Here is a 24,124-nt window from a genome sequence, read left to right on the forward strand (position 1 = left end):
AATATAGAACTGTGTGCATCAGAAACAGCATAAGATCTTTTTCAAGCTCTCTCCACTCTGTGTGGCTGCTCAGCATTCAGTCATCCCTAATAGGGCATCACCATGGACCCGCTATAGCAACAAGCTGTTCAGGCCTTTCAGCGCCATAGATCAAGGCCTGAACAGATAGAGGTTGTGCTGCCATCTAGTGGACAGGTTTAGAACTGCAGGAATAGATGGCTCAGCGTGTTCCCTATAGCGCACAACAGGCCTTGGTCAAAAGCAGTGCACTAAATAGGGCTGAGGGTATGATTTGGGACACACACCCATACTGTCTGCCTTGCATGTCTGTATGCCTGTCTGTCTGTATGTCCTGGTAGCCAGGCTAGTAGAGGAGAAAAACTGGGTCAAGATGAGGTGAATATGATGAGGTCAATATGATAATGAGGTGAATATGATGAGGTGAATATGATGATGAGGTGAATATGATGATGAGATGAATAGGATGATAATATGATGATGAGGTGAATATGATGAGGTGAAAATGATGATGAGATGAATATGATGCTGAGGTCAATATGATGATGCTCCTGATCCTCCTTTAAAGGTAAAAATTATCATGACAACAGCACAGCTAACAACACGACCAGAAACTATGATGCTCACCAAACCAACACAATATCTGAAGGAGTACTCAGCCTGGGTGCCAGTACTGCTGTATACAACTACACTGAGTAGAGCCCTTCCCTTCCCAGGCCATGACCTGCCCTACCCAGGCCCGCGACATTCAGGCAGTACTATACCCAGCCCCGCGACATTCAGGCCCTCCCCTACCCAGGGCCCTGCCTGTCCTACCAACCCAACACTAGCTCCCTGACTGTCCTACCAACCCACATGACTGTCCTACCAACCCAACACTAGCTCCCTGACTGTCCTACCAACCCAACACTAGCTCCCTGACTGTCCTACCAACCCAGCACTAGCTCCCTGCCTGTCCTACCAACCCAACACTAGCTCCCTGCCTGTCCTACCAACCCAACACTAGCTCCCTGCCTGTCCTACCAACCCAACACTAGCACCCTGCCTGTCCTACCAACCCAACACCAGCTCCCTGCCTGTCCTACCAACACTAGCTCCCTGCCTGTCCTACCAACCCAACACCAGCTCCCTGCCTGTCCTACCAACACTAGCTCCCTGCTTGTCCTACCAACCCAACACTAGCTCCCTGCCTGTCCTACCAACCCAACACTAGCTCCCTGACTGTCCTACCAACCCAACACCAGCTCCCTGCCTGTCCTACCAACACTAGCTCCCTGCCTGTCCTACCAACCCAACACCAGCTCCCTGCCTGTCCTACCAACACTAGCTCCCTGCTTGTCCTACCAACCCAACACTAGCTCCCTGCCTGTCCTACCAACCCAACACTAGCTCCCTGACTGTCCTACCAACCCAACACTAGCTCCCGGCCTGTCCTACCAACCCAACACTAGCTCCCTGACTGTCCTACCAACCCAACACTAGCTCCCTGCCTGTCCTACCAACCCAACACTAGCTCCCTGACTGTCCTACCAACCCAACACCAGCTCCCTGCCTGTCCTACCAACCCAACACCAGCTCCCTGCCTGTCCTACCAACCCAACACCAGCTCCCTGCCTGTCCTACCAACCCAGAACTAGCTCCCTGACTGTCCTACCAACCCAACACTAGCTCCCTGACTGTCCTACCAACCCAACACTAGCTCGTACGTATCCTATCAAACCTCAGAGCGTAGAATGGATGGAGAATTGTATGTTTTTAGAACGGTTGATCACCTGGGTTGAACTTCCAGAGGTCGTTGAAGTGTCGGTCCAGACGAGCATTATAGCCCCCAAATATATACAGCTCCCCGTTGTAGGAAACTGGAGGAAAGAGACAAAGGAAAATGAATATAACAAACATTTAGGGGATATGTATTTCTGTTTTAAAAACATATTCAATCATATGACCCTAAAGACACAAACACCCCAACAAGAGCAGTGGGGCCCTAAAGACACCCCAACAGGAGCAGTGGGGCCCTAAAGACACCCCAACAGGAGCAGTGGGGCCCTAAAGACACCCCAACAGGAGCAGTGGGGCACTAAAGACACCCCAACAGGAGCAGTGGGGCCCTAAAGACACCCCAACAGGAGCAGTTTAACATGAATCTTCAATATTCCCAGGTAAGAAGTTTTAGGTTGTAGTTATTATAGGAATTATAGGACTATTTCTCTCTATACGATTTGTATTTCATATACCTTTGACTATTGGATGTTCTTATAGGCACTTTAGTATTGCCAGTGTAACAGTATAGCTTCCGTCCCTCTCCTCGCTCCTACCTGGGCTCGAACCAGGAACACATCGACAACAGCCACCCTCCAAGCATCATTACCCATGCAGAGCAAGGGGAACAACCACTCCCAAGTCGCAGAGCGAGTGACGTTTGAAACGCTATTAGCGCGCACCCACTAACTAGCTAGCCATTTCACATCGGTTACACCAGCCTACCATCGCTCAGTCAGACTGCTCTATCAAATCATAGACTTAATTATAACATAATAACATACAGAAACACGAGCCTTAGGTCATTAATATGGTCGAATCCGGAAACTATCACGTTTATTCTTTCAGTGAAATACAGAACTGTTCCGTATTTTATCTAACGGGTGGCATCCGTAAGTCTAAATATTCCTGTTACATTGCACAACCTTCAATGTTATGTCATAATTATGTAAAATTCTGGCAAATTAGTTTGCAACGAGCCAGGCGGCCCAAACTGTTGCATATACCCTGACTCTGCGTGCAATGAACGCAAGAGAAGTGACACAATTTCACCTGGTTAAAATTGCCTGCTAACCTGGATTTCTTTTAGCTAAATATGCAGGTTAAAAAAATATATACTTCTGTGTATTGATTTTAAGAAAGGCATTGATGTTTATGGTTAGGTACAGTCGTGCAACGATTGTGCTTTTTTCGCAAATGCGCTTTTGTTAAATCATCCCCGTTTGGCGAAGTTGGCTGTCTTTGTTAGGAAGAAATAGTATTCACACAGTTCGCAACGAGCCAGGCGGCCCAAACTGCTGCATATACCTTGACTCTGTTGCATTTTCCCTAGATAAAAGAAATTCATGTTAGCAGGCAATATTAACTAAATATGTAGGTTTAAAAATATATATTTGTGTATTGATTTTAAGAAAGACATTGATGTTTATGGTTAGGTACAAGTTGGCGAAACGACAGTCCTTTTTCGCAAATGCGCACCGCATCGATTACAGTGAGGGAAAAAAATATTTGATCCCCTGCTGATTTTGTACGTTTGCCCAGTGACAAAGAAATGATCAGTCTATAATTTTAATGGTAGGTTTATTTGAACAGTGAGAAACAAAATAACAACAAAAAAATCTAGAAAAACGCATGTCAAATATGTTATAAAATGATTTCCATTTTAATGAGGGAAATAAGTATTTGACCTCTCTGCAAAACATGACTTAGTACTTGGTGGCAAAACACTTGGTGGCAAAACCCTTGTTGGCAATCACAGATGTCAGACGTTTCTTGTAGTTGGCCACCAGGTTTGCACACATCTCAGGAGGGATTTTGTCCCACTCCTCTTTGCAGATCTTCTCCAAGTCATTAAGGTTTCGAGGCTGACGTTTCGCAACTCGAACCTTCAGCTCCCTCCACAGATTTTCTATGGGATTAAGGTCTGGAGACTGGCTAGGCCACTCCAGGACCTTAATGTGCTTCTTCTTGAGCCACTCCTTTGTTGCCTTGGCCGTGTGTTTTGGGTCATTGTCATGCTGGAATACCCATCCATGACCCATTTTCAATGCCCTGGCTGAGGGAAGGAGGTTCTCACCTAAGATTTGACGGTACATCCGTCCATCGTCCCTTTGATGCGGTGAAGTTGTCCTGTCCCCTTAGCAGAAAAACACCCCCAAAGCATAATGTTTCCACCTCCATGTTTGACGGTGGGGATGGTTTTCTTGGGGTCATAGGCAGCATTCGTCCTCCTCCAAACACGGCGAGTTGAATTGATGCCAAATAGCTCCATTTTGGTCTCATCTGACCACAACACTTTCACCCAGTTGTCCTCTGAATCATTCAGATGTTCATTGGCAAACTTCAGACGGGCATGTATGTGTGCTTTCTTGAGCAGGGGGACCTTGCGGGCGCTACAGGATTTCAGTCCTTCACGGTGTAGTGTGTTACCAATTGTTTTCTTGGTGACTATGGTCCCAGCTGCCTTGAGATCATTGACAAGATCCTCCCGTGTAGTTCTGGGCTGATTCCTCACCGTTCTCATGATCATTGCAACTCCACGAGGTGAGATCTTGCATGGAGCCCCAGGCCGAGGGAGATTGACAGTTCTTTAGTGTTTCTTCTATTTGCGAATAATCGCACCAACTGTTGTCACCTTCTCACCAAGCTGCTTGGCGATGGTCTTGTAGCCCATTCCAGCCTTGTGTAGGTCTACAATCTTGTCCCTGACATCCTTGGAGAGCTCTTTGGTCTTGGCCATGGTGGAGAGTTTGGAATCTGATTGATTGATTGATTGCTTCTGTGGACAGGTGTCGACCTCTGCTATAGACACCCCAACAGCAGCAGTGGGGCCCTAAAGACACCCCAACAGGAGTAGTGGGGCCCTAAAGACACCCCAACAGGAGCAGAGGGGCCCTAAAGACACCCCAACAGGAGCAGTGGGGCCCTAAAGACACCCCATAAGGAGCAGTGGGGCCCTAAAGACACCCCAACAGGAGCAGTGGGGCCCAAAAGACACAAACACCCCAACAGGAGCAGAGGGGCCCTGAAGACACATAAACACACCCCAACAGGAGCAGTGGGGCCCTAAAGATATTTAAACACACCCCAACAGGAGCAGTGGGGCCCTAAAGACACAAACACACCCCAACAGGAGCAGTGGGGCCCTAAAGCCTAAAGACACCCCAACAGGAGCAGAGGGGCCCTAAAGACACCCCAACAGGAGCAGTGGGGCCCTAAATACACCCCAACAAGAGCAGAGGGGCCCTAAAGACACCCTACCAGGAGCAGTGGGGCCCTAAAGACATCCCAACAGGAGCAGTGGGACCCTAAAGACACAAAAACACACCCCAACAGGAGCAGTGGGGGCCTAAAGACACAAACACCCCAACAGGAGCAGTGGGGCCCTAAAGACACCCCAACAGGAACAGTGGGGGCCTTAAAGACACCCCAACAGGAGCAGTGGGGCCCTAAAGACATATAAACACACCCCAACAGGAGCAGTGGGGCCCTAAAGACACATAAATACACCCCAACAGGAGCAGTGGGGGCCTAAAGACACAAACACCCCAACAGGAGCAGTGGGGCCCTAAAGACACCCCAACAGGAACAGTGGGGGCCCTAAAGACACCCCTAAAGATACAAACACACCCCAACAGGAACAGTGGGGCCCTAAAGACATATAAACACACCCCAACAGGAGCAGTGGGGCCCTAAAGACACAAAAACACACCCCAACAGGAGCAGTGGGGGCCCAAAGACACAAACACCCCAACAGGAGCAGTGGGGCCCTAAAGACATATAAACACACCCTAACAGGAGCAGTGGGGCCCTAAAGACATATAAACACACCCTAACAGGAGCAGTGGGGCCCTAAAGACACATAAACACACCCCAACAGGAGCAGTGGGGTCCTAACGACACCCCAACAGGAGCAGTGGGGCCCTAAAGACACAAACACCCCAACAGGAGCAGTGGGGTCCTAACGACACCCCAACAGGAGCAGTGGGGCCCTAAAGACACAAACACCCCAACAGGAGCAGTGGGGCCCTAAAGACACAAACACCCCATGCGACAGCGAGACTGAAAGGTCATGGAGGAGAGCTGCAGTCAATATAACATAATCACAACATAAACGTAAGAAAGCTGGACAATTTTACGCTTCTCTGTTTAACTTATAATGAATCCATTGTCATTAGGCTTCTCTGTTTAACTTATAATGAATCCATTGACATTAGTCTTCTCTGTTTAACTTATAATGAATCCATTGTCATTAGTCTTCTCTGTTTAACTTATAATGCATCCATTGTCATTAAAGCGTTCTCTGCTTTTCATATAAAGAATGCATTGACATTAGAGTCTTTTAATTGCCACTGTTCATAACTGAAAGTGCTTTAGAGTTCAACTCTGCCAATATGCTATTAAAAGGTTGAAAAATGCAACGTGTGTGTGTGTGTCTCTCTCTTACAGGCTGAGTGGCTACGTCGTCCCTCTGGTAGGAGCTGGGCAGTAGCAGTGTTCAGCCAGCTGTTGGTCTCTGTATCAAACACCTTTATCTTGTTGCAGTAGATCTCATTACTAGAGTGGAACGGACCGAAGCGATCTGCTCTGCCTCCAAACACAAACATCTTAGTGCCAACGATGGTGGCAGAGTGGAAGTCCCTCCAACGAGCTGGAGTACCCTGGAGAGGAGAGAGAGAAGAGAGAGGAGAGGGAGGGAAAGGGAAGAGGGGAGGGATAGAGAGAAGAGGAGAGAGAGAAGAGAGGGAAGAGGGGCAGAGAGGGGTGGAGAGGAGAGAGGGAAGAGGGACGGACAGGGGAGAAGAGAAGGGCGGAGAGGGGAGGAGAGTTAGTGGTGACGGTGACAGAGAAGAAGTCCCTCCAACAAGCAGGAGTATCCTAGAATAGAGGAGAGAATCTCCTTCAACATATCTAATTCCATAACATTCACAGTCTATAATTCTGTTCAAGGCCCCTTGCAGTCAAAAAGGGGATTTTCCTGTGGTTTACAGTGCCTTCAGAAAGTATTCATACCCCTTGACTTATTCCATATTTTGTTGTTACAGCCTGAATTGAAAATGGATTACATAATAGTTTTTTTTTTTCACCCATCTACACACAATACCCCATAATGACAAATTGAAAATATGTTTTTAGAATGTTGTTTTACATTTATTGAAATAAAGAAATCTCATTTACGTAAGTAATTTTGACAGGGAGTCAATGCTGAGACCAAGGTATCTTTCCAGATGAGTCCTGTACTGCACCACAATGCAATAAACACATTAAACTACTGTCATGACGTGGGCCTCTTTGGGTATAGCTAGTGGCTTCCCCCTCTCTCCCTCCTACACCCAGGTTATGTTATCTCAGGTCGTAAATTCCTGGAGGAGACTCTCTCCCTCATGCAGTATATAGAGAGAGAGTTTCAAAGTAGAACAAAGGAACTTCTTCTACATCACAGAACTTGAGAACTGAACAATATCCATGTTTTGGAGAATGTGTAAATGGTCCGTGGAGAAGCCAGCTACGACCCGGTCCGTTTTGTCTCATGTTTGTTACCATAACTCTGTTTATACAGGTGCCTCCGTTATGAGGTTTGTGTCTAATTATTGTATAAAATGAATGAGTAAAGATGAAACTATTTGTGAAATGATGTAAGGTGATGTTAGGTGATGGAGCATTGGCTACACGGTGGGAAATGGTTAAACTCAGACTATCGATCCCGACAGAATAAGAGCAAATCTTAGATACTAAATACTAGTCTGCAGCTAGAAATGATGTCAACCTGGGATGCTAAGATCGACAACCGCCGAAACATCTATTCTATGAGAACATTTCTGAATGGTACTCTGAAGTATCCATTCTAACCATAAAATACTTCAGGGAAGAGAGAAAGACACTCAGATGAACTTTCCAACAGAAAGTCGGACGATTCCAACAGAGATCACGACGACACACTGGGCGTAAATATATGTTGATTGCAATTATTCCCGAATGAGTGAGCGTTCATGTGCAAAGGATTAGCATTTCAATGATTATAATTATCAACTGTGTAGTGACTCATTTTTGTCTTTCCTGCCCTTCTCAGTCCACACCCACTTCCCTTTGTCCACCAGGCCGTCATATCGGCTTAGCCCACTAGGGAACCTCCCCTATCATTTCCTTGTAACCATATGTACTGTGTTGTTTATGCATTTCTGTGATTATTTAGTTAGTAAATAAATGATAAAGACAATTGATGTATGGATGATTCATAGTGAAGGCTGGGTTCGTGCAGATAACCAACAATCTACGACATTTGGAATGAGACTAACGTGAGGTAAAAAATAACTCATTAATTAGAAGACTAATTGATCAGATATTAAAATATCTGAAGAGTTATATTAGGAAAATTCTAACTTTGTAATCTGAAGATTTTCCTTGGTGCCCCGACATCCTAGTTAATTACATTTACATGATTAGTTTAATCACGTAATAATAACTGGAGAATTGATTTGATAAAATAACAGTCTTCACTTTAATGATGCAAAAGACATGACACTACACATTCATATACACATTAAAATACAAACTAATTCAACTACACATTAAAATACAATAAACACATTAAACTACACATTAAAATACAATAAACACATTAAACTACACATTCATATACACATTAAAATACAATAAACAAATTCAACTACTTATTCATACACATTACACAATGCATGTCAGAATGACCTTCGAGTTTGAGTTTATTTTTACAGGGACAGTACACATTAATCAACGTTTCTGTAAAAGTGACGGTTTTAGCCAGCCAGCTAATTTTCAACGGCAGTCCCTGGGCAGGTTATTAAAAACAATTACAATACAGACAATCATTGAGCAGTGAGCACACGCAGAACAACATAGGACAAGCAAGACAAAACATACAGACAGAGCAACATAGCACAAAAAGCAACAAGACAAAATCCATAAAAGCAACAAAGTGTTTCCACACCTCACAAGCTACAGACAACATGGAAAGCGGCAATACACAGCTAGGGATTATGTTCACAAATCTGATTGACCTTTAGCCATGTCTTCATGTTTTTTGTGAAAGTGTGATAGGTGGTGCAGTTATGTGTGTCTGATGGCAGTGTATTCCAGACATGGGAAGCTCTCACAGAGAAAGCGGATTTACTAAAGGTGCTTTTCCTTAAGGGAACTATACAGTCATCTCTCATGGCAGACCTTGTGGATCTGCTGCCATATGTTTGGGTTTTCTGTTTAACTAAAGTACTGAGTGGAGGGGGAGCCAGGCCATTTAGGATCTGGAATACAAGACATGCGTCGGTGTATTGCACAAGATTTTCCCAACTCAGGAGCTCATGCTTTCTGAGGATGTAACAGTGATGATGGCTATTGGGCTTCCTATCAAGCACTTTGAGAGCCTGTTTGTAGACAGACTGAATAGGTTTTAATGTTGTACAGCAAGCTTGAGCCCAACTAGTCACGCAGTATGTTAAGTGGGGGAGTATCATAGATTTGAAGTACAGTTTTGCTACCTCTGTAGTCAAACAATTTAGTATAAATCGGGAATTAGCTAGGTTGAATTTGGTTATTTGAATTACATTTTTCGCATGCTTTTTAAAAAATAGATTACAGCTGAGTCTTTCTGGGTAAGTCTCTAAGAGCTTTGAACACCTGGATTGCACAGTATTGTTATTTTCTAAATTCTTCAAACTCTGTGAAATTGGTTGTTGATCATTGCTAGAAGGCCATTTTCAAGTCTTGCCATAGATTTTCAAGCAGATTTAAGTCAAAACAGTAACTCGGCCATTCACTGTCTTCTTGGTAAGCAGCTCCAGTGTAGATTTGGCTTGTTTTTTATGTTATTGTCCTGCTGACAGGCGAATTAATCTCCCAGTGTCTGGTTGAAAGCAGACAACCAGAATATCCTTTAGAATTTTGCCAGGGCTTAGCTCCATTCAGTTTCTTTTCTATCCTGAAAAACTTCCCAGTCCTTAATGATTACAAGCATACCCATAACATGATGCAGCCACCACTATGCTTGAAAATATGGAGAGTGGTACTCAGTAATGTGTTGTATTGGATTTGCCCCAAACACAACACTTTGCATTCAGAACAAAAAGTGAATTGCTTTACCACATTTTTTACAGTACTACTTTAGTGTCTTGTTGCAAACAGGATGCATGTTTTGGAATATTTTTTTTCAGTACATGCTTCCTTCTTTTCACTCTGTCAATTGGGTTAGTATTATGGAGTAACTACAATGTTGTTGATACATCCTCAGTTTTCTCCTATCACAGCCATTAAACTCTGTAACTGTTTTAAAGTCACCATTGGCCTCATGGTGAAATCCCTGAGCGGTTTCCTTTCTCTCTGGCAACTGAGTTGGGAAGGAGGCCTGTATCTTTGTAGTGACTGGGTGTATTGATACACCATCTAAAGTGTAATTAATAACTTCACCATGCTCAAAGGGATATTCAATATCTGCCTTTTTTAATTTTACCCATCTACCAATAGGTGCCCTTCTTTGCGAGGCATTAGAAAACCTCCCTGGTCTTTGTGGTTGAATCTGTGTTTGAAATTCACTGCTCGACTGAGGGACGTTACATTTAATTGTATGTGTGGGGAACAGAGATGAGGTATTCATAAAATCATGTTAAAAAAATATTATTGCATACAGAGTGAGTACATGTGACTTAAGTCCATTTTTACTCCTGAACTTATTTAGGCTTGCCATAAGAAAGGGGTTGAATACTCATCAACTCAAGACATTTCAGCCTTTCATTTTTAATTCATGTGACAAAACAATTACAATGCTAACATCCGTTCGGATATTCGAATAACTGTGCACATCCCTAACCCGAACGTAAACAGCGCCCTCAAGTGGGGAGAGATTTCAAACACAGGTGCACTGCCACACCACAGCAAGACCGATGTGTGACTGACTACTACCTTGCTATGATTTCCGAAGGAATTGCTCTTAAAGCTGCAATATGTCACTTTTTGGGCAACCGACCAAATTCACATAGAAATGTGTGTTATAGATCTGTCACTCATTGAAAGCAAGTCTAAGAAGCTGTAGAGCTGTTCTATGGGCACCATTTACAGTATATGCTTCCCGTTCCCGTTCTTAAGTTAAGTTTTTGCGTCATTTCTTTCAATTTTGTTCACCAATTTCAAACATAAATATACAATATTTTTGGTTATGGAAAATATATTTCACAGTAGCTTAGATTAGACTATTGTGGTAAACCGTGGGGTGTTGGGTTGAGTGTGCAGAGATTAACACAGAGACAGGGAGGTTTTAGTCTGCAAAAACAACTTTACTATGACAGAAAATAAACAAAGAAAATCACTTAGGTTTTGCTCGGTCCTTCTTCTCTACTTTTGCTCTGTGTCTGTTCTCTCTCGCGGTGTGCCACCGTGCTCCTTTTATTTGGCCTCCACGGCTGGTTGGCACTTTCCCCTAATTACCTCCAGTTAGAGCTACCCGTGTCGGGGTGTCCAGCTCACGTACTCCCAGCAGAGGGAGCCAACGTCAACTCACGTACCTCCCCTCTATTACCATCCCCCAAGGTAGACCTCCTGGGATACCATATTATCTACACTATACTTGCTTGTTTTGTCACATAAACTGAAATAAGACAAACTATTAGAATTTTTGCAACCAGGAAATGGTGGAGTGATTTCTGCATAGTGCATCTTTAAACTGAATGTAAATATCTCATGTCAAACTGTTTGATACAGGAGATGAACTACACAAGGTAGGCTAATTAATGAACACCTTTAAACACTGGCCCCCTTCAAACACTGGTCCCCTTCAAACACTGACCCCCTTCAAACACCGGCCCCCTTCAAACACCGGCCCCCTTCAAACACCGGCCCCCTTCAAACACTCGCCCCCCCTTCAAACACTCGCCCCCCCTTCAAACACTCGCCCCCCCTTCAAACACTCGCCCCCCCTTCAAACACCTCCATAGTGTCTTCCTGGTCTCCCTACCTCGGTCATTCAGTGATCACATGTACCTGAACTAGAATGCCCTGGTGCATGCTCTCTAAGTCAAATGCATAGTTAAACATTCCTACATAAACAGTGTTTGATGACATGTATAACACAGAGATGAACCTCTGGTAGTGGTGTGTGTGGGGACTATTGAAGTAATAGTGAATAGCTTAGGGCATAATGTTTAACAGTCAGTCTAATGTGAACGGTTAGCCTACAGTATTGAGTGGATGAAAACGTGCTTGACAAAAAGGCCCAGTCTCCAGCCCTATTCCCTGTACTGTCCTCATCACAGTGCCTGTTACACATGCCAACCAATCATTCCAGAATGACTTGTCCTCTAGGGTTCCAAGATACACAACCAGTCACATGAACCAGTTAGAAGAGGCACTTTAGCTGGAGTTACAACATCAGACACACCACCAGTCATAAAGTCAAGTCAGACAGCAGGCTGCAGGACATGCAGGGCAGGGAATGATGCTCTACTAAACCAGTCGAGTGACCTAGGAGACTAACAACTTTCAACATGCCAACAGACGAGAACGACAATGACAATAAACCTGCACAGTGACTAACTACAAGGCACCAGGCCACTTCCCTAACGGTGCCTAACTAGGCTAACTACAAGGCACCAGGCCACTTCCCTAACGGTGCCTAACTAGGCTAACTACAAGGCAGTAGGCTACTTCCCTAACGGTGCCTAACTAGGCTAACTACAAGGCAGTAGGCTACTTCCCTCACAGTGCTTAACTAAGCTAACTACAAGGTACCAGGCTACTTCCCTCACAGTGCTTAACTAAGCTAACTACAAGGCACCAGGCCACTTCCTTCACAGTGCTTAACTAAGCTAACTACAAGGCACCAGGATACTTCCCTCACAGTGCTTAAAACTACAAGGAACCAGGCCACTTCCTTCACAGTGTTTAACTAAGCTAACTACAAGGCACCAGGATACTTCCCTCACAGTGCTTAACTAAGCTAACTACAAGGCACCAGGATACTTCCCTCACAGTGCTTAACTGAGCTAACTACAAGGCACCAGGATACTTCCCTCACAGTGCTTAACTAAGCTAACTACAAGGCACCAGGATACTTCCCTCACAGTGCTTAACTAAGCTAACTACAAGGCACCAGGCCACTTCCTTCACAGTGTTTAACTAAGCTAACTACAAGGCACCAGGATACTTCCCTCACAGTGCTTAACTAAGCTAACTACAAGGCACCAGGATACTTCCCTCACAGTGCTTAACTAAGCTAACTACAAGGCACCAGGATACTTCCCTCACAGTGCTTAACTAAGCTAACTACAAGGCACCAGGCCACTTCCTTCACAGTGCTTAACTAAGCTGACTACAAGGCACCAGGACACTTCCCTCACAGTGCTTAACTAAGCTAACTACAAGGCACCAGGCCACTTCCTTCACAGTGTTTAACTAAGCTAACTACAAGGCACCAGGCTACTTCCCTCACAGTGTTTAACTAAGCTAACTACAAGGCACCAGGCTACTTCCCTCACAGTGTTTAACTAAGCTAACTACAAGGCACCAGGATACTTCCCTCACAGTGCTTAACTAAGCTAACTACAAGGCACCAGGATACTTCCCTCACAGTGCTTAACTAAGCTAACTACAAGGCACCAGGATACTTCCTTCGTACCATTAAGATTGTGCATCAGAAGAGACAGGAGAGCAACATCATTGCCAAGGATGAAACAGCAGTGTGGGTTGACATGGTCAGCTCAACGAGCAGCAAGATCTCACAGAAGTCTTACTTCAGTATTCAACATTTGTCCATGTAGGGGGTTAAGGTTGCAAAAACAGAAACATCTTGCACCTAGTGGACGGTATTGAAGGCCGGGAGACCTGGACAAATGTTGAATACTGAAGAGTATCTGGTGTAATCGTGTTGCTACCAAGGGGGATACAAGGCACAACGAGTTAACCCTAACCCCAAGGCACACAGAGTTAACCCTAACCCCAAGGAACACGGAGTTAACCCTAACCCCAAGGCACACGGAGTTAACCCTAACCCCAAGGCACACGGAGTTAACCCTAACCCCAAGGCACACGGAGTTAACCCTAACCCCAAGGCACACGGAGTTAACCCTAACCCCAAGGCACACGGAGTTAACCCTAACCCCAAGGCACACGGAGTTAACCCTAACCCCAAGGCACACGGAGTTAACCCTAACCCCAAGGCACACGGAGTTAACCCTAACCCAAGGCACACGGAGTTAACCCTAACCCAAGGCACACGGAGTTAACCCTAACCCAAGGCACAACGAGTGAGAGAATGATGCTGAACCATGATATGGCGAGTATGAGAAGGTAGCCTTGGCAATTTGATCTGCAATGGATGTGTTATTATGTTTATTCTAGTCACAATAAACAGTGTGATCGTCTTCAACATTTTATTGAGGAAAGCGGTGTACATTAAGGAAATACACAGCTGGCTCAAATAAATGCCAAGCGCTGGCTGGAGTGGTGTAAAGCACTCTTTGGAAAAGTCGCTGGCCATAATCCAAAATGTGGATTTGACAGTCTAGCTATCACTCAAATGAAAGCCAACCCGTTACTAAGTAGAACTACTCGTGAGGTGATGATTCGTTGAAATGATCCATGATCCAGTCGTATTGGTCATCCACCGTAAACATTGTCCCACAAGGAGATGATAAATGGATACTACAGGATGTCATCTATCCACTAGTATATGTTCTATACTCTAGTTTCAATTAGGTTTGTCATTTAGAAGAATGCAAACAGTATGCATTGCCACGGTTACTGTCCTGGTTCCATTTATTTCTATACAATATTGTTGGGAGTAATTGATTAGTGCGCTTACAGTAGAACAAGCTAATAATTTACAGTCTAGAGTAGTAAATATGATTTCAGTTTGTCACATGCGCAGAATACAACAGGTGGTAGACCTTAGTGAAATGCTTACTTACAAGCCCTTAACCAACAATGCAGTTTTAAGAAAAATGTGTTAAGTAAAAAATACAAAATAAAAGTTAGAAAAAATAAAAGAGCAGCAGTAAAATAACAGTAGCGAGGCTATATACAGGGGGTACCGGTACAGAGTCAATGTGTGGGGGCACAGGTTAGTCAAGGTAATTGAAGTAATATGTACCTGTAGGTAGAGTTAAAGTGACTACGCATAGGTAATAAACAGAGAGTAGTAGGGTAAAAATGGGGGGTGGGGTGGGGACAATGCAAATAGTCCGGGTAGCCATTTGATTAGATGTCAGTAGTCTTATGGCTTGGGGGTAGAAGCTGTTTAGAAGCCTCTTGGTCCAGGACTTGGTCCTGGATGGCAGGAAGCTTGGCCCCAGTGATGTACTGGGCCGTTCTCACTACCCTCTGTAGTGCCTTGCGGTCAGAGGCCGAGCAGTTGCCATACCAGGCAGTGATGCAACCAGTTAGGATGCTGTCGATGGTGCAGCTGTATAACTTTTTGAGGATCTGGGGACCCATGCCAAATCTTTTCAGTCTCCTGAGGGGGAATAGGTTTTGTTGTGCCCTCTTCACGACTGTCTTGGTGTGTTTGGACCATTCTAGTTTGTTGTTGATGTGGAGAGAATAAAAGGAGCAGATTTCTGGGCGTGTTAGAATAGATTCAGGGCATAATGTGCAGACAGGGGTATGGTGGGGTACAGTGGAGGTAAGCCCAGGCACTGTGTGATGATAAGAGAGGTTGCATCTCTGGACATGCTGGTTATACTGGGTGAGGTCACCGCATGTGTGGGAGGTGGGACAAAGGAGGTATCTAAGGCATGTACAGTGGGACTAGGGGTTCCGCAGTAAACTAAAACAATGATAACTATCCTAAACAACAGTATACATGGCATATTGACATTAGCGAGACATAAAGCAATCACAGGTGTTGATTGGGAGAGCTAGCTAAGTCAACAATGGGTAAGACAACAACAGCTAATCAGCTAAGTCAACAACAACAGGTAAAATGGCGATAAATGGGCAGAGAGGGTCGGTTAACTACACACAGGGTCTGAGTTCGGGGCTAGGGCCGACAGATAAACAAAGGTAAACAAAGTGGAGTACCGTGATAAATGAACAGTCCAGCAGGCATCAGCTATGTAGCCAAGTGATCATAGGGTCCAGTGTACAGCAACAGATGAAACAGGGAAGCCGCCAGGTAGTCATTACTACGCTAGAATGCGGGAGACACGGCGTTTAAAGTTAGCAGTCCGGGGTAAGTAGAAGCGTCTTGTAGTTGTGGGAATTTCGTTTGCTAGCCGGGAGATGCACCTGGCTCAGGGCTAGCTTCGGGGCTGGGTCACTCAGTTGAAGATAGCTAGCTGTGATGATCAATGGTCGGCAGGAATCTGGCGTTGTAGTGGAGAAAAACAGTCCGAGGCTGGCAGGTACTATCCAGGCAAAAAAAACGGGTGGTGCCTGACCTGAGCAGAGGGTAAAGGCCGCTAGCAGTGGCTAACAATGACTAAATGGCTAGTAACTTAGCTAATTAGCTGGCTACCTTCTGATAAAAGTTTTGGCTATAGGGTCTAAAAAAATAGCGGATCGTGTCACATTGAGTGAGGCGGGTTACCGGAAGGTATATTTAATTTAAAAATGGAAAAAGAGATTTAACAATAAATTGGAATATATACAAAAAAAGACGAGAAATACAAAAAGTAAACAAGAGGACAACAAACCACGTCTGCACTGCTACGCCATCGGCTACGGAGAGCGTGATCACACAGTCGTCTGGAACAGCTGATGCTCTCATGCATGTTTCAGTGTTGCTTGCCTCGAAGGGAGAATAGAAGTAATTTAGCTCGTCTGGTAGGCTCGTGTCACTGGGCAGTTCACGACTGTGTTTCCCTTTGTAGACTGTAATAGTTTCCAAGCCTGCCACATAAGACGAGCGTCTGAGCTGGTGTAGTATGATTCAATCTTAATCCTGTATTGATGCTTTGCCTGTTTGATATTTTTTTTGGAGGGCATAGCGGGATTTCTTATAAGCTCCTTGAAAGCGGCAGCTCTACTGTACATGTTGCATATATAATTTTGTTCAGTATAATATCGTCCAAAAATAACAACAATATGTAACTTCAGAATTTTCCCTTATCACCATATAAAACGATACATTTTTCACCCAGCCCCCACCCTGTAGTGATTTCGTTTTCAGCCGGCAAGGTTGGCAGGGTAACAGTATAATGTCGTGTAAAATTCTCTCCCTTTTAGTACTTGTCAACATCCCAGAGGATGTTGAAGGGCCTTTCTGTTATGTCCACTCAATAAAACTGGACTAGTAACACCAAGACACAGGAAGTGAAATGGTCTCCAACTGGACTAGTAACGCCAACCCCCAGGAAGTGAAATGGTTAGGGTTGGGTAACTCACCCTTGCGTTGACTAGTGACCAGACCATGGTGGTGGTGTCCAGCTTGTGAATGTCATTAGAGAAGCAGTCAGCCTGGAAGAGAACAGGGAAATGTCATGGTAACACCAAACAAACAGAGGAGCTTCCCCAGGACACACGGGTCAGGGTTAAAGGTCAAGGATTCTTACCAGCTGCTCATACCCTCCAAAGATGTACATGGCCTTCCCCAGGATGCAGGCTGAGTGGCCGTCTCTCGCTCCCGGAACCGTCCCAGATATCTTAGGGGTGAACCACCGGTGGTTGTCTGGGGACCAAACAGGCATGTTATCCAGGAGATACTGTTCTAGAGGCTGCAGCTGTGGATACACCAAGTGGAAACATCTAACCCACATAGCTAGCCAGGCAGGTGTTAGAGCTAGGTCTGCTTTATTCAATCCAACAACGAGTGTATCTTCTAAATCAAGCTGACATACAACACAAACCATCAGGTGTACTTACTGACGTGGAAGGCATAGAGGACGTTGCAGGCCCCCTCCGTGTCATTACGACCCCCCCATATGTAGATGGTATCTTCCAGCAGCACGGCTGTGTGACCGTAACGCATGTAGGGGACATCCCTGGCATGTTCCCGACCACCTGTTCTCACTGGAGGCAACTTCATCCACCGCAGAGAAACTAGAGAGAGGAGACCGAGACACTGGTATTACTACAGAGAGACACTAGCATTACTACAGAGGACAGAGAGACACTAGTATTGCTACAGAGAGCCAGACACTAGTATTGCTACAGAGAGCCAGACACTAGTATTGCTACAGAGAGCCAGACACTAGTATTACTACAGAGAGACACTAGTATTACTACAGAGAGACACTAGTATTACTACAGAGAGACACTAGTATTACTACAGAGAGACACTAGTATTACTACAGAGAGACACTAGTATTACTACAGAGAGACACTAGTATTACTACAGAGAGACACTAGTATTACTAGAGACACTAGTATTACTACAGAGAGAGCAGCCATTGTAATTTCTTCGCTAGCCATCTCAGATAGCTCCCTGTGAACCCGTAAAAACTAGTACACGCCCTCATTTTGAAAAGCCTGCATTTGAGGGTGGGAACAAGGAAGTAAGGCTCCCGTCAGGCTGTAGTCTTTACAAAGCCAGGGAAAAATGAGTCAACCTACATATCCTGCATTGTCCTGGCAGATAGCAACATCGTTGAGACGAGTCCAATGGTTCTATTGAACAAGGACAGCCATATCTACTCACTGCTAGCGTGATCGTGCAATCAGCAAAACACAAAGGCCACAATAGATGCTACAAAACATGACTTCATTCATTTGTAGTTCAGACAGCAGGCTCAACCAACCAACGATTCTTCCGGGCGTGAAAATTACACCCCAAATAGTGTCTAGCAGTGAAGCTTCTCTTTGTTCAGCTGTGCTGAAAAACACCTGTGAGTGTGTGGCATACAGACTAAGGTTAGAAACAGATTAGACCAGATGGGGTGGAACCCGAGAGAGGTGCTGGAGGTTAGACTTCCTGCTATTCTATACTTCCTGACCCCATTCCCCACGCCCTGCTCTTCTATACTTCCTGACCCCCATTCCCCACATCCTGCTCTTCTATACTTCCTGACCCCCATTCCCCACGTCCTGCTCTTCCATACTTACTGACCCCATTCTTCCGTACTTACTGACCCCATTCCCCACGTCCTGCTCTTCTATACCTACTGACCCCATTCCCCACGTCCCGCTCTTCTATACTTCCTGACCCCATTCCCCACGTCCCGCTCTTCTATACTTCCTGACCCCCATTCCCCACGTCCTGCTCTTCTATACTTCCTGACCCCCATTCCCCACGTCCTGCTCTTCTATACTTCCTGACCCCCATTCCCCACGTCCTGCTCTTCTATACTTCCTGACCCCCATTCCCCACGTCCTCTTCATTTCTTCCACACTCATCTGAAGAACTACACTACTTCATAATGACCGACAGATCCTGATGTCACCGTGACATCAGAGGGCAAAATGATAGATCTTAAGATGAAAGTGGTCAGATTACAATATCAAAGGACTGGCCATTTGAAGTTAAGAAAACTGGAAGTAATTTAGGGAAAGACGAGCATGCATGGGACATACCTAGCACTGCTGGAACCTAAGCCTAGACAGTTCTATCATTAATAATCCAGCTCTGTTTGGTCTATAACAATAACCTACCTGTGTTGAAGACATGTACATCTATCTGTCTCAGCGTCTCATAGTCGTCCCCAGAGCAGTACCCTCCGAAGGAGTACACCTTGTGTCCCATGGAGACGGCAGCATGGTTCACCCTCCGCGGCCCTCCGTCCAAGTGGGTCGTCCAGCGCCACATCCCCCTCCACTCAGCTAGCACCGCACCTGTCCTCCTCACCCTGGCAGCTTGTCACCCGGTGCTACACCATCACCCGGTGTTCTGCTGCCACCTCATCCACCCTCAGACAAACACTACCTACCCAGACAGAGAGAGAGAGAGGAGAGCTGTTACAGCCATTCAGACAGACACTACCTACCCAGACAGAGAGAGAGGAGAGGTGTTACAGCCATTCAGACAGACACTACTACCCAGAGCGAGTTTAGATGTTACAGAATTCCTACACCATCACCGTCTTAACCAGAACAACTTAGTCAAATGCATTCAACTAAGCAAGGTCCAATAACCACATCACAGTCATTGCAAGTAAAGCATGGTGGACAATTTGAAGCATGTGGGGACAGCAGACTGGGATAGGGAGAGATTGAATATGTCCGTAAACACTCCAGCCAGCTGGTCTTCACATGCTCTGAGGATGCGGCTAGGGATGTCATTTAGGCCGGTAGCCTTGCGAGGGTTAACACGCTTAAATGTCTTACTCACATTGGCCACAGAGAATGAGAGCCTTGGGAGTCAGGCCGCTTTGGAGGCACTGTGTTAACCTCAAACTGGGCGAATAAGGTGTTTAGCTTGTCCCGGAGCAAGACTTCAGGGTCTGCGACATGGCTGGTTTTTCCTTTGTAATCCGTGATTGTCTGTAGAACGTCTGTGAGCCGCTGAATTGCGACTCCACTGTCTCTGTACTGACATTTTGCCTGTTTGATTGCCTTACGGAGGGAATAACTACACTGACTTGTATTCAACCATATTCCCAGTTACTTTGCCATGGTTAAATGTGGTGGTTCGCGTTTTCAGTTTTGTGCGAATGCTGCCATCTATCCACGCTTTCTGTTTTGGGTATGTTTTAATACTCACAGTGGGAATAACATCCCTATACACTTCCTGATGAACTCAGTCACTGTGTCCGTGTATAAATCAATGTTATTCTCAGGAGGCTACCGGAACATATCCCAGTTCGTTTGATCAAAACAATCTTGAAGCGTGGATTCCAATTGGTCACACCAGCGTTGAGTAATTTTTAACCACGGGTACTTTCTGTTTGAGCTTCTGCCTATAGGAAGGGAGGACAAAAATAGAGTTGTGACCCAATTTGCCGAAGGGAGGGCCTTGTAGGCATCCTGGAAGGGGGAGTAGCAGTGGTCAAGTGTTTTTCCAGCGCGAGTACTACAGTCAATGTGTTGATAGAACTTCGGTAGAGTTTTCCTCAAATTTGCTTTGTTAAAATCCTCAGCTACATTAAATGTGGCCTCAGTTCCTTGAGGGCCGTCGTGGGAATATACATGGCTGTGACTATAGCCGAAGAGAATTCTCTTGGGAGGTAATACAGTCTGCATTTGATTGTGAGGTATTCTAGGTCAGGTGAACAAAAGGACTTGAGATTCTGTATGTTATCACAATCACACCATGAGTAGTTAATCATGAAACATACACTACCGCCTTTCTTCTTCCCGGAGAGTTCTTAATTCCTGTCTGCGCGATGTACTGAGAACCCAGCTGGCTGTATGGACGGGGACAGTATATCCCGAGAGAGCCATGTTCCCGTGAAACAGAGTACGTTACAGTCCCTGATGTTTCTCTGGAAGGAGATCCTCACCCTGAGCTCTTCTACTTTATTGTCCAGAGACTGAACATTTGCAAGTAATAGAAGTCCACTTCGAATACCGCTTCTCCGCCGGCGGCGTCTTGGAGCAGCCTCTGGGATAAGTTCAATTGCCCTGGAGGGTACGAACAAAGGATCCAATTCGGGAAAGTCGTATTCCTGGTCGTAATGTTACCACCGCTCTGATATCCAAAAGTTATTTCCGGCTGTATGTAACACCCAAAAAAACTTTCTTTGCTAATAATGTAAGAAATAACTCAATTATTATTTTTTTTAAATACTGCCATGTCTGTCGGCGTTATCGAAACCCGGCATATAGCACGTTCTATGGGACAGTCATCGAAACCCGGCATATAGCACGTTCTATGGGACGGTCATCGAAACCCGGCATATAGCACGTTCTATGGGACGGTCATCAAAACCCGGCATATAGCACGTTCTATGGAATGGTCCTCGAAACCCGGCATATAGCACCTTCTAAGGGATAGTCATCGAAACCCGGCATATAGCACGTGCTATGGGACGGTCATCGAAACCCGGCATATAGCACGTTCTATGGGATGGTCATAAACTGCAGTAATTTATGTCTGAGATATGAACATGACTGGGGATTCAAACATCTGTATCTACTCATCTTTATCAGCTTCTACCTGGTCTACCTCACGTTTTTGTTCGACATATGTGGTGTCATCGGGAAAAGCCTGTATCAAACCTTGATACAGTTTGGAAATCAACTTTTGAGGTTTGTCAAAACAGCCTCTAGCTTGTCCAGTGTTTAATGCACAGAGAATAAAGTGTTCTATTTGCAAAAATTCACCTCACCTCTGTCAGACTGGTCTTGGCTGGCTGCCTGATCCTGCTGAAACCCCTGTCACTCTCTGATCCTCCTAAAATGAAGCATGACAAAGAATTACCTTGGTGTATATTTATACAATATATTATCCAAGAATAGAATCAATGGTTGAATAATTGAAATGACAATTATTCCCAGATCCCAGACTGTAGCTACTGTAGGTCTACCCAGGTCATTCTCATGAAACCATTCAAAGAATTGATTTTAAATGTAAAACATGGAATTTAGTAACATAACAAAATATCATAATAAAGATAGTGTTCTCTACAACGAGTAATTTCAATGAAAATATTCAGAATGTATGGATGTTCTACTAGATGTTTTCAAATGACAGAAATGAATAACTGAATATTCATGCATAATAATAAATCGTAATAATAATGAAAAAAATAGTGGAAAATCGATGTATCCCTGACTGACGTTCTCATCTCCACAACCTTTTTGAAGGACTGTTCACATACAGAGAATTTTAAATAAAGTTTGATTTTGAATGAAGCAACACATCTGCCACTACCTTCAAGATGGCTACCAGGTAAGCAGATATCTTTATATTTCTCCAGTTAAAAAGTTAAACATTCTCGTCAGACTGCGTACACGACAGTATTGATTATCATTACCGATACAGGTAGTTTTACACATTTAGAAAAACAGATTTAAATTTGATGAAAATATACTTAAATAATGTCTAATTATGTACATTGAATAAGAATATTTGCTTAGTCATCATGTCTTCTCTATTGTTAGCAAAACATGCTACGTTTCCTCATCCTTCGCAACACCATTCTCATTTACCGCTACAATTTAAGGCCAGTTGCGGTAGAGAGAACTTCTGTTTCGGTAATGAGAAATTTATCATACAGACTATTTTTAAATAAATATTATGAACTATTAATTTAATTGTTATTTACCAACTGTTGATATTTTGCTTTATGTCCTGTTTAATTGCAGACAGTCAGCAAGTGACAAAAAGAAAGCTTTAGCGAAGGCTAGGCTGACAATTCTGAGAAAATGTTTACACCAACCCAGAACTGCTAGAAGAGTACAGAGGGAAGGAGAGAGGGGGGTTAGGTGTTAGAGAGGTTACAGCAAGAGTAATTAGCAGAAATATATATATAGTCTATAGGAAGCCTATTCCCTCGTACAGTGTCTACAGGAAGTCAATACCCTACAGTGTTAGGAAGTCTACACATGCACGCACACACGTCTAACACACAGTCTGTAAGCCATTCAGTCCCTTCTATAGGATGACGTGTCCATAAGAGTAAGATTTTTCCCATGTTTTGAGACATGCTCATTTCATGTCATGCTTCCTTTCCATTTCCAGATATCAAAAACAAAATTGTAAAATCAAGAAAATTCAAGATCTAACAAAGAAGCAACATGAAAAGAAGAAAAAACAGTGGCGGGAAAACGCAAAGGTATTACAGAAGAAAGAAAGTTAAAAGCTGTATTGGACATAACACCATCAAGCCAGGAAGGTGATACACTTCAACATGTTCAAGAAGACACAGCCTCCAAGAGAACAGCCATTCTCACCTCAGCAGGGGAATGTCCCAGCCTGCAAGAGAACCGCCATTCTCACCTCAGCAGGTAAATGTCCCAGCCTCCAAGAGAACCGCCATTCTCACCTCAGCAGGTAAATGTCCCAGCCTCCAAGAGAACAGCCATTCTCACCTCAGCAGGTAAATGTCCCAGCCTCCAAGAGAACCGCCCGTCTCACCTCAGCAGGTAAATGTCCCAGCCTCCAAGAGAACCGCCATTCTCACCTCAGCAGGTAAATGTCCCAGCCTCCAAGAGAACCGCCATTCTCACCTCAGCAGGTGAATGTCCCAGCCTCCAAGAGAACCGCCAGTCTCACCTCAGCAGGTGAATGTCCAAGCCTCCAAGAGAACAGCCATTCTCACCTCAGCAGGTGAATGTCCAAGCCTCCAAGAGAACAGCCATTCTCACCTCAGCAGGTAAATGTCCCAGCCTCCAAGAGAACAGCCATTCTCACCTCAGCAGGTAAATGTCCCAACCTCCAAGAGAACAACCATTCTCACCTCAGCAGGTAAATGTCCCAGCCTCCAAGAGAACCGCCATTCTCACCTCAGCAGGTAAATGTCCCTGCCATCAACTCTGGCCCGGCAGCCTTGCGAGGGTTAACACGTTTAAA

At 44.8% G+C, this 24,124-nt stretch overlaps 1 protein-coding gene across 4 annotated transcripts in view; it reads right to left on the minus strand.

The window, feature by feature from the left end:
* The window catches only part of LOC115155187 (kelch domain-containing protein 3), an 86,298-nt gene that overhangs the window by 47,857 nt on the left and 14,317 nt on the right, over positions 1–24,124 (minus strand). For all 4 annotated transcript variants that reach the window (XM_029701880.1, XM_029701877.1, XM_029701879.1 and 1 more), the window contains 7 exons: positions 21,939–22,003; positions 19,324–19,594; positions 17,599–17,775; positions 17,289–17,404; positions 17,122–17,193; positions 6,224–6,437; positions 1,791–1,877 (listed from right to left, as the gene is read on the minus strand). In XM_029701880.1, coding sequence (XP_029557740.1) covers positions 1,791–1,877; positions 6,224–6,437; positions 17,122–17,193; positions 17,289–17,404; positions 17,599–17,775; positions 19,324–19,477 — 820 coding nt within the window. In that variant the 5' untranslated portion in view covers positions 19,478–19,594; positions 21,939–22,003. The remainder of the gene's footprint in view (positions 1–1,790; positions 1,878–6,223; positions 6,438–17,121; positions 17,194–17,288; positions 17,405–17,598; positions 17,776–19,323; positions 19,595–21,938; positions 22,004–24,124) is intronic.

The sequence above is a fragment of the Salmo trutta genome, chromosome 2, assembly GCF_901001165.1.
Source record: "Salmo trutta chromosome 2, fSalTru1.1, whole genome shotgun sequence".
In the NCBI taxonomy this organism is placed as follows: Eukaryota; Metazoa; Chordata; class Actinopteri; order Salmoniformes; family Salmonidae; genus Salmo; species Salmo trutta.